At 46.5% G+C, this 11,735-nt stretch overlaps 5 protein-coding genes across 5 annotated transcripts; 2 read left to right on the top strand and 3 right to left on the bottom strand.

Annotated features, from left to right (window-relative positions):
• Positions 1 to 894: 894 nt before the first annotated feature.
• On the bottom strand, positions 895 to 2,439 carry BDR25DRAFT_356657 (uncharacterized protein; the record flags this gene model as incomplete). The annotated part of the gene is made up of 11 exons (XM_033695684.1): positions 895 to 975; positions 1,011 to 1,049; positions 1,079 to 1,121; positions 1,151 to 1,185; positions 1,225 to 1,345; positions 1,371 to 1,420; positions 1,459 to 1,486; positions 1,520 to 1,726; positions 1,770 to 1,960; positions 2,005 to 2,166; positions 2,347 to 2,439. 11 exons carry the CDS (start codon positions 2,437 to 2,439, stop codon positions 895 to 897), a joined length of 1,050 nt encoding a protein of 349 aa, XP_033546265.1.
• An 819-nt stretch (positions 2,440 to 3,258) lies between these two features.
• BDR25DRAFT_156002 (uncharacterized protein) lies at positions 3,259 to 3,411 on the bottom strand (the record flags this gene model as incomplete). Its single annotated transcript, XM_033683969.1, has 1 exon — positions 3,259 to 3,411. A coding segment is annotated over one exon (153 nt), but the record flags the coding sequence as incomplete, so codon positions are not given.
• Positions 3,412 to 4,043: 632 nt separating this feature from the next.
• Positions 4,044 to 6,401, top strand: BDR25DRAFT_394393 (sister chromatid cohesion protein Eso1; the record flags this gene model as incomplete). Its single annotated transcript, XM_033698302.1, has 4 exons — positions 4,044 to 6,126; positions 6,159 to 6,205; positions 6,258 to 6,291; positions 6,324 to 6,401. Exons 1-4 carry the CDS (start codon positions 4,087 to 4,089, stop codon positions 6,399 to 6,401), a joined length of 2,199 nt encoding a protein of 732 aa, XP_033546263.1. The 5' UTR covers positions 4,044 to 4,086.
• Positions 6,402 to 6,457: 56 nt separating this feature from the next.
• On the bottom strand, positions 6,458 to 7,154 carry BDR25DRAFT_356654 (uncharacterized protein; the record flags this gene model as incomplete). The annotated part of the gene is made up of 5 exons (XM_033695683.1): positions 6,458 to 6,545; positions 6,578 to 6,679; positions 6,717 to 6,845; positions 6,871 to 7,019; positions 7,044 to 7,154. 5 exons carry the CDS (start codon positions 7,152 to 7,154, stop codon positions 6,458 to 6,460), a joined length of 579 nt encoding a protein of 192 aa, XP_033546262.1.
• A 1,296-nt stretch (positions 7,155 to 8,450) lies between these two features.
• BDR25DRAFT_356652 (uncharacterized protein) lies at positions 8,451 to 11,716 on the top strand (the record flags this gene model as incomplete). Its single annotated transcript, XM_033695682.1, has 13 exons — positions 8,451 to 8,592; positions 8,924 to 8,952; positions 9,030 to 9,053; positions 9,110 to 9,156; positions 9,222 to 9,292; positions 9,345 to 9,355; positions 9,394 to 10,165; positions 10,198 to 10,665; positions 10,710 to 11,086; positions 11,119 to 11,312; positions 11,364 to 11,400; positions 11,445 to 11,587; positions 11,674 to 11,716. The coding sequence occupies 13 exons, from the start codon at positions 8,451 to 8,453 to the stop codon at positions 11,714 to 11,716; spliced, it is 2,358 nt and encodes a 785-aa protein (XP_033546261.1).
• Positions 11,717 to 11,735: the final 19 nt, after the last annotated feature.

Below are 11,735 nucleotides of genomic sequence, written 5' to 3'. Positions count from 1 at the left end.
TCAGGTATTACTATTTCTTTATCCTTCGCCGCTATGAGTCCGGAATCATCCTTTAAACCTTCACCAGGAGTCTTTACCTAAGCTGGACCCTGGGTGGCCATGTTCAATCCCCACTTCTCTAGGATCTGCCTGTTGTTTCCTTGTTCCCAGGAAAGAGGCCGGATAGAGTGATGTCTCCAATGATGCGACTCCGCTACTTTCTTCTTCGCGCTGGTTTAAGGAACATCCTGACAAGCCGTCCATGTTACGCTTTGCACCAACACCCAAAGGAAGGAATTCCTATCCAGTTAATACTCTACCTGGTGTTGACTCTTCTTCGCTGTCGTTTCTACCTTGGAAATATTGGGCTCGTACTCTGTGGTGCACAGACACTCAGTCCTGGGTGGATACCTTGATTCCCAGGATATCGCCAAGACTACTTCTCCATGGCTGGACCAGTGAAATGGGAGGATTCAAAGGCAGAATCGTTTCTGGACAACCCACGGATCTCCTTCAAAATTTGCTGCTTATGATCTATTTTGCGATCCATTCACGTTGTTCGTATCAGAGCGATTCCAAGTGAAATGAATGCATCGGGGTTTTCGGGAGCGTTTTCGTGCATTTCTTTCGCATGTATATACCTTTGCTGCGTATGGACTTCCACCACGAAGAGGACGTTTCACGACTGGATGGCCTTTTGATTGATGCATAGCTTGCGAGGGTTGGGAGGTGGGAACAGGAATCAGATTGCCATTAATCCCCCATATGTTCGACGATTGCGCACGCCTCGTCTCACGGGCCATTCCTTCAGCAAGTTTTGATGTTCCTAAGTCGCTCTATCTGCGATGATTAGCGCGTCTCCAGTCTTCCGTTCCCCCATGGAGGTTTTTGATGCCCAATGCAAACCCCGTCAATCTAGAACCCAGCCCGATATGATGCAAAAATTTCCCTCGATATCGTACTCCTGCGTCTCCACTCAGCAACTGCCCACATCTCCTGTTCCTTTCCCCCACGCAAATCATCACTCCCACGCCGCATTTCGCAATAACCCCCATATAGGCCCACACCAGCTAAATTTGCATTCCGGGCCCAGAATTACTGGGTCAATTGATTGCATTTTAATATTTCTGGGCGATGGTTTCCTAATCTGTCAGACCCTCGACCCATTTACGCCCAAGGGCCAGGATCCTCCCATCGGATCATAGCCTAAAGCGTCGGTGCAGGATGCGGAGCGAGGTTCGGTACCGCTGGTAGACTTATTGCGTCGGAGAAGATCATGCGGTCTTTCCCTTCTTGCGATGATGCAATGCGATAGTAGGATACCCGGGAGATTGTATCATGTAGCACTTGCATATGTTGAGCTGAGCTGAGCTGAGCAAAATTTAGGACACGTATGGTGATTTATGGTGTTTCTCTCTTCATCATCCACATAACACGGAACCTAACATCCCATGAGGCTTAGCCCTCATTCGCGCTGACGTCTAGCGGCGCAAAATCAGCCATATATCTAATTCCTGAATAGCAAAACGTTTATTGATACGGTGGATAGAAAGAATATTGGCAAAACAGTTTGATCGACATGTCCATCAATGATTGCTGGAAGTGGGGTTCTAGTAAACCCTTACTGCTCTTCCTGTTGACGTGATTCTTTGCATGTTCTCCTCGTGTTGAGTCCCGTTGATCGAAACCCTTGTAGAGACCAATGATTCTAAGATGGGAAGGAAATACCAGTGGAAAATTTGAGTGGCTTAGCTAAGGATCTCTCGGTCTGCGCAATTTTCACAACTCACTATTGGGGATCGTTCGGTTTAGGGAGCGGCTTATCGGGGAGTTGCACAGGGCTTGGCTGGACTAATGCAATGCATCTTCGGATTCGTATCCGACGCAGCGCGTCACTGCATGATGAAGAGCTATGGCTGGTGAGTGATGAGTGATAGTAGCTTTGCATGAATATCAGGTTTAGGGAGGCCTCGGCGTATTCCTCGGTCGGATTAAGGCAGTTTCACGGCGTTTCTTTGGACTGACTACATGGTAAGTTACAAGGGCTTGAATTGAAGAAATATGTTTTGATAAAGAGTTAGGGAGAACCCTGGAATTTGTCTTGGTGTAGAGACCAGGGCTTCCAACGGGCCGTACTACGGTCTGTACAAAGTGAACCGTAACAGTCACGTGTTCAGTACGAACGTCCTAAGTTCGAGAGCCGCACTGTACGTTTAGTAATGCCATAGGTACAGTACATAGTACAGATTGTATTACTTTTTTAAGAAGTTTATATAGAGATTCTAGAGGAGTAAAAGGGCCCTAGTAAGTAGGAGGCTTAAAGAAGCATCTAAGAGGGGTTCTAGATGTAAGGACGGAGCTCTGTACCACTGCGCCAATACAACCAAAGGTGCGGATAATCAACCAACAGTTGATCTTGCGTACAGAGTAGTATATATACCCGTCGCACGTAAGCGCCATCTCGGCCTTACAGCTATTAGACTTAAAATAGGTGTTGCTCTTAGCGCAATTAGGTTACTAAGTAAAGAATAAGACTATGTTATATAGTAATTATACACTGTTAAAGACGTAGGCTTATAGCGCAGATATACTGCTCTTAGAGGAGTAGGGTAAGGTAATCTGCCTCTAGCTCTGCTGTTAGTGTTATAAACAAGGCTCTTAAAGCGCTGGAAAGGTGGTAGATAGCTATAACTATATTATTTAACACCTACGAAGGGAGCATGCTAAAGATAACCATAAGCCTAAGGACAAGCTATTATCTTCTAGGCGTTGTAAGCTGCTAGGTAGCAACTATTACATTACTAATTACAAGGCTTGCTTAAAGGTAGTAAGCAGCAAGCTTTTATACCTCTCTACTCTTATTACTAAGAAGAATTAGTTTTCTGATAGTTAATTAGGCCTTAATTTTCTGTCTCTAGAGACTTATAATTTTAGCTATTTTAACTAGAGTATAGCGTACTTTAATTAAATTGTACTACTTGTACAGATTACGTGAGCTGTAACAGTTAAAATACGTACACCTACCTCTCCTCCTCCCTGTTGTACAAACGTACACAAAATCTCACCTGTACAGGCCTCAAAATCGCCCAATCGTACAGTACTACGCCTTGTTGGAAGCCCTGGTAGAGACGAGTTTGCTCCGCCCCGTGTTTCATCCTTTACGAATGTGTGTACAGTAAGTAAACACGTTATCATTCATCTCTTCTTGTTCTACTCCCTTAGCCTCTCCTAGCGCCTCCACACCCTCATCCTCCGTCCCCTCCCACTGCAATCCCCCCACCTCTTCTCATCCCGTCCCCTCTTCCTATATAACGCCTCCATCTTCCCGTTTTTCTTCCCCTCTATTGGATCCAACCCACTCTCCACCAATCCAGAATGGCCTCTTAATGCCCCTTCTATCCCGCCTAATCTTGCGTCTTGATCTTTCGAGATTGAGGGTGTGGTGTGAACGGAGGGAAGAGTCGAGCTGAGGAGGTGCGGGGAAGGGGGAAGATTTTGAGCTGTAGAGGGACATTTTAGGATATAATATGTGAATGAATGCGGTTTGGGGATGGGTATCAAGTGCGAAGGGCAGTATTTGTGGTGTGATAGGTAGGTGTAGGGGTGGGAATAGGGGTGGAATCGAAAGGAACCGATGACGGCATTGATTTTGTAGAGAAGGGAGAGGGGATATCTTGTGCTTGAATGCTTGCGAACGTGTGATTATTGATTTCATGTGCATATTTTTGCCTTGAAAGCATAACAACAGTCCCACAATCGCAGACGTTGAGAGTGTCGGGAAAGAGGGCAGTCTAGCTATCAGGTGATTGCTGTCGCTCAGTCATAATGAAGTCACAGGAATGAATTCCCGTGCTATTATGATATATATGCTTCAAACATTATGTTCAATGCTCCCTGCACCTGAAGGGAAACCGATGTTATAGATCCAATTGACTGCCAAATCGGGAAGCAAGATCTCTTGGCATGAATGACGCGCATGCACGGGATCTCGGGAAGACGCGCCTGAGATCCTTGTCATTCTCTCATCCACCACCACTCTTCCACACTACATGCCTATAAGCAAACCGCCTCTATCTCTAATGACACATCGATCCTGACGGGCTTCAAATGTCCTCCCCAGCCCCCTTCATCCACTCCCCCCTCTCCATAAGCTCCCGCCGTACTCCAAAATCGCAATTCACATACAAGCAGCTGCACCAACTCAAATCCTACAGCACAACAACACCCCTCCGGGTAATCGCCCACATCGACCTCGATGCCTTCTACGCTCAATGCGAAACTGTGCGGCTCGGCCTCTCCCCCAATCTCCCCCTCGCAGTCCAACAATGGCAAGGCCTCATCGCTATAAATTACCCCGCGCGGGCCTACGGTCTGAACCGCCATATTACATCCACGGAAGCGCTGAAACTATGTCCAGAGGTTCACTTACAGCACGTTGCGACGTGGAAAGAGGGTGATGAGAAATGGGCATATCATCCCGAAGCATATAAACACATTGCCACGCATAAAGTCTCGCTAGATCCGTATCGCTTGGAAAGCCGACGGATTTTGAAGTGTATAAAAGAGGCCTTGCCAGAGAAAGAACAGCGCGTAGAGAAAGCGAGTATTGATGAAGTCTTTATTGATCTGAGTGTGCAGGTTCATCGGATATTGTTGGAACGGTATCCAGAGCTGAGAGGCCTGGCTCCATATGATGATCCGATGGAACGGCTACCGAAGCCCCCGACGACGGTGTTGAATTGGGAGGCTGATACGTTGATTGGTATGGGGGAGGATGGAGAAGGCGAGGAGATGGATCCGGATTGGGATGATGTGTGCATGGTCATTGCGTCGGAAATCGTGCGGGATGTTCGCAGAGCTGTTGCGGAGGAATTGCACTATACGTGTTCGTCCGGTATCGCGCGCAATAAAATGTTGGCGAAATTGGGGTCCGGATACAAAAAACCGAATCAGCAGACTGTCATCCGGAATCGGGCTGCCAAGCACTTTTTGTCGGAATTTAAGTTCACTAAGATTAGGATGTTAGGCGGGAAGTTGGGGGATGAGGTTGTCGCGATGTTTAGTACGGACCTAGTGCGGGATTTACTAGAGCAGCCATTGGAGCAGTTAAAGCGGTTGGGAGATGATACGGGGTCGTGGCTTTATTCTACGATTCGTGGGGAAGATAATAGTGAGGTCAATCCCAGGACACAGATTAAAAGCATGCTGTCCGCGAAGTCGTTTCGACCAGCCATTAACTCCTTCGAACAAGGCATCCGATGGCTGCGCATCTTCGTCGCGGATATCTTCTCAAGGTGTGTCGAAGAGGGCGTTTTAGAGAACAAGAGGAGGCCCAAGACGATCAATTTACACCATCGACAGGGCATGCAGACGAGAAGCAGACAAAGTCCGATTCCACAGGGGAAACCTCTCTCGGAAGCCATGCTGTTCGATCTTGCGAAGAATTTGCTCGCGCAGGTTGTGGTTGATGGGAGGGCATGGCCGTGCGCAAATTTGTCGTTGAGTGTTGGTGGTTTTGAAGATGGAGTGACGAATAATAGGGGAATAGGGCTTTTTTTGGTGAGAGGGGAAGAGGCAAAGGCTGTGCTTGCGAATGAGAGAGGAGGAGGATTGGAGGCAAGGAATTCAGGGCCACCGCCGGCAAAGAGACGGAGGCGTGAGAGGGAGAATATTCAGAATTTCTTTAGGGCGAGAGAGGAAAGAAATCAGAAGGATTTCAATGTGGCACGCGCATTTTTAAAAGCGAGTCGAGAGACTACAAGAGACGAAATGGAGGAGGAATACCAGGACGACGAAAGCGATGGTTTCGAGCATCTACCTTCGGAGCTTGATTTCGACTCACCGGACGCATTATCGAGACCTTCTACACCACCTCCACATCCACATGACCCCAACGGTAACCGATATGACACAGGGACACCTCCTTCTGCGCAACCAAATTCCCACCTGGACAACCCTCCACCTTATCAACACTATTCCGATGCCCCGCATAAAGCACCAGCGCTACATCAGCAAACCATCGATACATTTTTCTGTTCTCGATGTAACATCCACCTCCCATCAACAGAGAAATCCGAACACGAGGACTTCCACTTCGCAATGGATTTGTCCAAGGAAATAAGGGAAGAGGAGAGACGGCAAATCCCGGTGGGGCAGAAACTGACGAGAGGGCGGGGAAGGCCACCTGGCGGAGGTGGGGTGGGAAGAGGAAAAGGAGGGAGTGGAAGTGATGAGAGGGGGCAGGCAAAGTTAGCTTTTGGGAAGGGATGAATCCACAGTTGGATAGGGAGTAATGAAGTTGACTTCATCCTAGTTCGCTTCTGTGCTCCACCTCTTGTCTGTAGTCGTCGTTCCAAGCATTTGTCGTATCACCGTCTTTAGGCATTTCCTCCTCGTCATCAAACCTGATCTCCTTCACTTGAAACCTTAGTATGAACATATGCTTTCTGCGCCTTAGTACCTCCCTTGTCATTTCTATCTAGCGGTTCGGTTCCGCGCGTGCGGGTAGGCAGATAAGATCCTTATTGTAGTGTCTCTGCTCGCAGTGCCAACAAATCTGATCTCTCCTAGGCGACTTCCGCAGTTTTACGTTTTGCACTCTTCATTGTGTGTCCTGTAACGCTTGCGGAAGTACTTTGTGGCCATTAAAGTGATTGTTCTGCACAACCGCGGGAGCCATGCCATGGTGGTTTGAGTAGCCCTTATTCCATTTTTTCTCCAATACTAGCTATACATACGGAATTTCCATGCGTACAACTGGTGGCACACAACTGGGCGATCCAATCCACTCTCCAACAACCCAACCCGGCATCTTCATGATCTCGACAGCGGGTAGCAAATCGACGAGTATGTGTTTACGGATTTTGCTAGGTAGGTGCAGAAGGTTCGCACGTGGATGTACCTTTAGCTAGTAGCTGTGCATGGGGTTCAGAATCTACGGCATTATCTAGTTGAACTGAGTAGGTCCCTTTGTACCCCGCGCTGTATGGTGCAGGAATTTTCAAGGTCAGGGCGCTAGATGTAGGATCTGAAACTGCGAACTAGGTCGGGTCTTTTATCTTCACTATCTTTGTGCTGCTCTGGCTGAGTTTTTTTTTCATCTTAGGACATAATCTCCTGTGTGGGAGCCTCAGGAGTCCTTGTAGGTGGAGGAGGGGGGTGCATATGTAAACCATGTGACGTAAACGTACAGCACGGGCACTGGTTTACGTATACAGGTATAATGATATCAAATTTAACCCCACAGCTTACCTGTATAAGTTTTCCCTTGTCTTAGAGATAGTTGTCTTATAAACACGTTAGTAAGTTGTTGCAAACAGATTAGAAAGTGACTATGTTACCACAATCTTAAAGTTTAGCCCTTGTTAAGAAGATAGAACTGCATTCCTCTCCTAGTTCTAGCTCCTTAGGTAAACTATTTTAGAAGAGGTTCTAAAGGCGTTTAACATAATATTAATCCCTAACAGTCTTAAAGAGATGCCCTTCTGCCTAATTTATATACGTCTAACTATTGCAACTAATATAGTAGAGGCCTGCTCTAGAAACCGCCTGTAACCTATTATAAAAAGGCTATTAACATACTTTAAAATTTTTTTACTAAGTTTATGCATTATTTAGCGCAAAATTAGCTCACACGTAGGTCTAGTATGTACACATGCTGTGCTATTGCAATAGCAATGCATAACTGTCTAGTAGTGTCTACAATATATAAGAAGGTGTTTTAAACAGGTTAAGAACACTTACGCAGTGGACTTTTTTTTTTCCTTATGTCTAGTTCAGACCTGTACAGATTTAGGTAAGAGCTTCTTATCTACTCTCAGATCTCCTCTGTAACGTGGGTATGCGGAAGCGTTACTAATGTGTTGTTAAAGTATTCGCAACGCTTTACATTAGAACACTTATACTAATACCTTATTGCTGGGCCACCTAAGAATGCTGACGTTGTGCGCTTAGGTAGACTCTTTTGTTTTCTACGTATTAAAACTGTCACAGTTATGTTACAGCTATCCAACCCCTGAGTACCCTAGGCTTGGCCTCCGTACCTCTGCCTCCGACCCTAAGGTTTACTCTCGTTACCCCCTATCCTGCATTCGCTCTCTGTGACCTGTGTTTCCTACTCGATACCTCTCACAGTACCTCTGCCTCCGACCCCAAGGTTTACTCTCGTTACCCCCCCTATCCTGCATTCCCTCTCTGTATCTCGTGCTTTCTGCTCGATACCTCTCACAAAAACTAATACTATTTTAACGTGTTCTTAGCATTTCTAGAATTATTTTTTACCTATTAAGTATCCTAAACTGCTATTTCTAGAGTAGCCCTGGTAGGATCTACGTGAATATAGAATGTATACCCATTTGTAGACGTTTAAGGATATTCTAGAAGAAGAGCAACATAGGTAATAGTTGCTGTTGTGAGAGGGCTGTAAGTCCTAGAAGTTAACTGTAAGGCCGGATGTCCCAGAACGGGTCAGTATGGCCTCGCCTGACCCGTTTGGAGGTCACATGACCTGTGCTTCGTATATAAGCATGAATCCTGACAAGCGAGGCTTGGCCGCGATTCGTCTCTCTTACAATACCCTCCTAATTCTCCGGAACCTTGCGCTCAGTGCTATCCGTGCTACCTACTATCCCATCTTTGAATTAACACTATAAGGGGCATAGTAGCATCCTAAAATCAAATAAGAAAGTGTGAATATCGTGTTAACATATAGCCCTTACATTAGTATCATCCTTGCACTCTTCTTTGCTATCTGCAGCGTGTTCGCCTGTGTTGCCTTAGAAGTAAGGTTATAATTAGTCTTGTCTAGATTACTATACAATAGATTATTTTCTGCTTAGTATTAGAATTCTTAGCTTAAAGGAATACTTAAAGCAGTTAGCAACAGCTTCTTAACGTGTTTACAATTACATTACTTATATTTCTTGCAGCTCTGTTAGGCAAATAGGGTGCGAGCGTCATAATCGCTCGCTTGGGGTATGGGCCTTATGAAGGAGATTACCCAACCAACTGATTACTAACACGACCAACCAATCGCTGACCTTACCAACAAGCTTGAGCCAACAAAAATTTGCTTAGTCGGCCGAGGTAAAAGTGTAGGGTTACCTGTAGGTACCGGTCTCCTGTCCTTCAGATTCTCGACTTCAGCCTTCTTTTCGCTCTCTCCTTCAACCCCAGCTAGTTTGTGAAAAATCGCCTTTTAGAGTCTAATACCATCCGTCATGGCTCAAACCTTTGGCTGCAAGCTCCGTTGTCCAGGCTGCCAGCATGGAAAATGCTTTTTTTCTTTCAGTCGTCCTGCAGCTCAGCCTCCATGGTCATGCACTCTAGCCCTAGAAACTCAAAGCTCGATTGTTGTGATGGCTGAGAAAATGCACTAGTCGAGCAAAGGCCTCACAACGAGGACTGAACAAATAGCTCTATCTTTTCTTCGGCGGCTCCATACTGAATGAAGCATTCAACATGTTTCACCTCCTATTGTTTGTCCCGGCCTTCTTCTATTGTGCCTCAGCCCATCACCTGGTTTTACAGAATATCACAATTAAAGTCCCGCAAGGAAGCTCCAATCATGGCGACCCCCACCTTCTTTGTCGACCCAGAAAAGCGGCTGATGTTGCTGCTTTCTTCTTGGGAAACTATGTAGCCCATGCAGCTACGTTAAAGAATCTACCGGGCCAATCTATCTTCCAGTCTTTTTTAGACCTAATTTTCGCTCTCTTTTTCCCCGTTTCTGGCGTCATCAGGGGGTTGAACGCCATTTACGGGGCTGTTGCTTTCCGCGAAACCCCTCTTACCAGTACCCTAATGGCTGGCGCTCCATGCGAAGTTGTGAGGACTGATGCATGGGAACCAGAACCGGAAGATAAAATTCGGAATTTACGAATCATCAAACCAATCGCGAACACCGGCGCTCAATCCGAGGACCTTAAGCACAACTTGGATGAAGTCTCAAACGACATCGAATCAGAGCAACTTCGATCTCGCCAGTTATCTGGAGATGAACAGCAGGCTCCAATCATTCTCAAGGTCAAGGACAACGACTGCATCCTCCTTCATGGCACACCTCATTTTGATCCTGCCGACAGTTGGGCAACAAAGAGAGGGCGACAAGTGCACGGAAATTGTCAACTACCAAAAGTCTATGCTCTTGCTATTGTACCCCCAAGTGCGAAAGTACGGGAATTCTCTCGTCCATCTACTACTACCCTCCCAGAGCTAGAGCTTGCAAAATGGAGGTATACTGTCGGATATTTGTTGGATATATGCTTCGGGCTACACCATCAACCGAAACACAACAAGATGAAGTCAAGGAATCTCTGAGTCGGTTGAAAGCTTTTTCCAAGAAGCTACGCAACCGATTTCCGTACCCAATGTCACCAGGCCCTCATACAACGGGATCATCGCAGTTAAGTTCGTACCACAGCGTCTCTAAAGGTGTGATTGCCATATTCCAACTTATTTTCGCTTCATACACTTTTGTCCGAACAAAAGGAGACCAACTGGATCGCTATGGCTACGCGGCGTATGGCTTGACTGTGGCCCCCTACCTGATTATGTCATTCATCAATCTCGTCAGTGCCATATTCAGCCCTGATTACTCACATGTGTACCTGGTCTCATCAGAAGCCATGGAAGAAGCTCGAAGGCGGGCCGATGGTCATTTTGAGGGTGTCATTTGGATTATAGATGGTCCTGACATTCTCCGGGTTATCTTTCCGTCGAATTTATGAAAGTCGGGCAAGACACCTTACTAAAACCTTCCGGAATTCCTATCAATCTGTTTGTATCAACATTTGGGCGATCGCGTGATTCGACCTATATATTCGAAATGGACACCAGCCACTTCGATGTGAAAAGCAAATTTGACCTAATACGACTTTTTTCAATCTTGTCCCGCATGGCCGACGATGGAAGCCAGACATGGGTACTAAAGCTACTGTCCAAGGGGCTCGACCACTATCTCGCGTACAAGGGTCATAAACATCGAACGCAAATTCTCATTCCTTCCACCTCGAAACCGAAAGATCCGAAAGACCAGTTACGTGACCGCTTATATGACTCGTATCTCACAATCGCAAGTGGACTTATAGGGTGTCTATCGTTTATTGTTGTGGGCACCTTCTCTCGCGTCCATCCCGGAAGAGCTCCCCAGCGCAGCTAGGCTTTGTTTTGTCCTGGCTGGTTACGGGGATTCTTATCGGCCCACTTGTCCATTTCTTCCCATATTTTTTCATCTTGGAGAGACCGAATATAGGCATCCTTCGGAAGTTTGCATTGCTACTGTACGCAGCCCCTGCTATTGGAGGAATGGTTGTTGTCGGAAAGATGATCTGGGAGTATGGCACATGTGTTAGGGTTTACTGACTGCCTTTATCATGTCGCATCAGGTTTTCGTCAACATGCGGATTCATAGCCGCGGGTCATGTGGCAACATGTGGCTGTGGTGAACCTCATGATAACCCCACGAGGCCTTCACTTCTCGGAAAATATATATTCCGGCTTCATTTATTCCTTCAATCATTCATTTCTTTCAACCCTTCATCGAAATAAATACGCTGCGCCTTGAAAAGCTTCACACCGCTCCGCTGTACCCACGTCATCAAGGCTTCGTGTCATTCGCGCATGTATCTCTTACTTTTTGACTACTTGCTCGTTGCAAACGATACTGTTTCTACTCGCCGAATTTCCTTCACCCAGAGCACCGACGCGGCTTGCGCGACATTCAACTTATCCAAATTAATGCACACTTTTGATCCCAA

This window comes from Lindgomyces ingoldianus (assembly GCF_010093535.1).
Source record: "Lindgomyces ingoldianus strain ATCC 200398 unplaced genomic scaffold BDR25scaffold_21, whole genome shotgun sequence".
NCBI lineage: Eukaryota > Fungi > Ascomycota > Dothideomycetes > Pleosporales > Lindgomycetaceae > Lindgomyces > Lindgomyces ingoldianus.
Note: the sequence above shows the minus strand (reverse complement) of the source record. Positions and strands in the feature narration are given on the sequence as shown.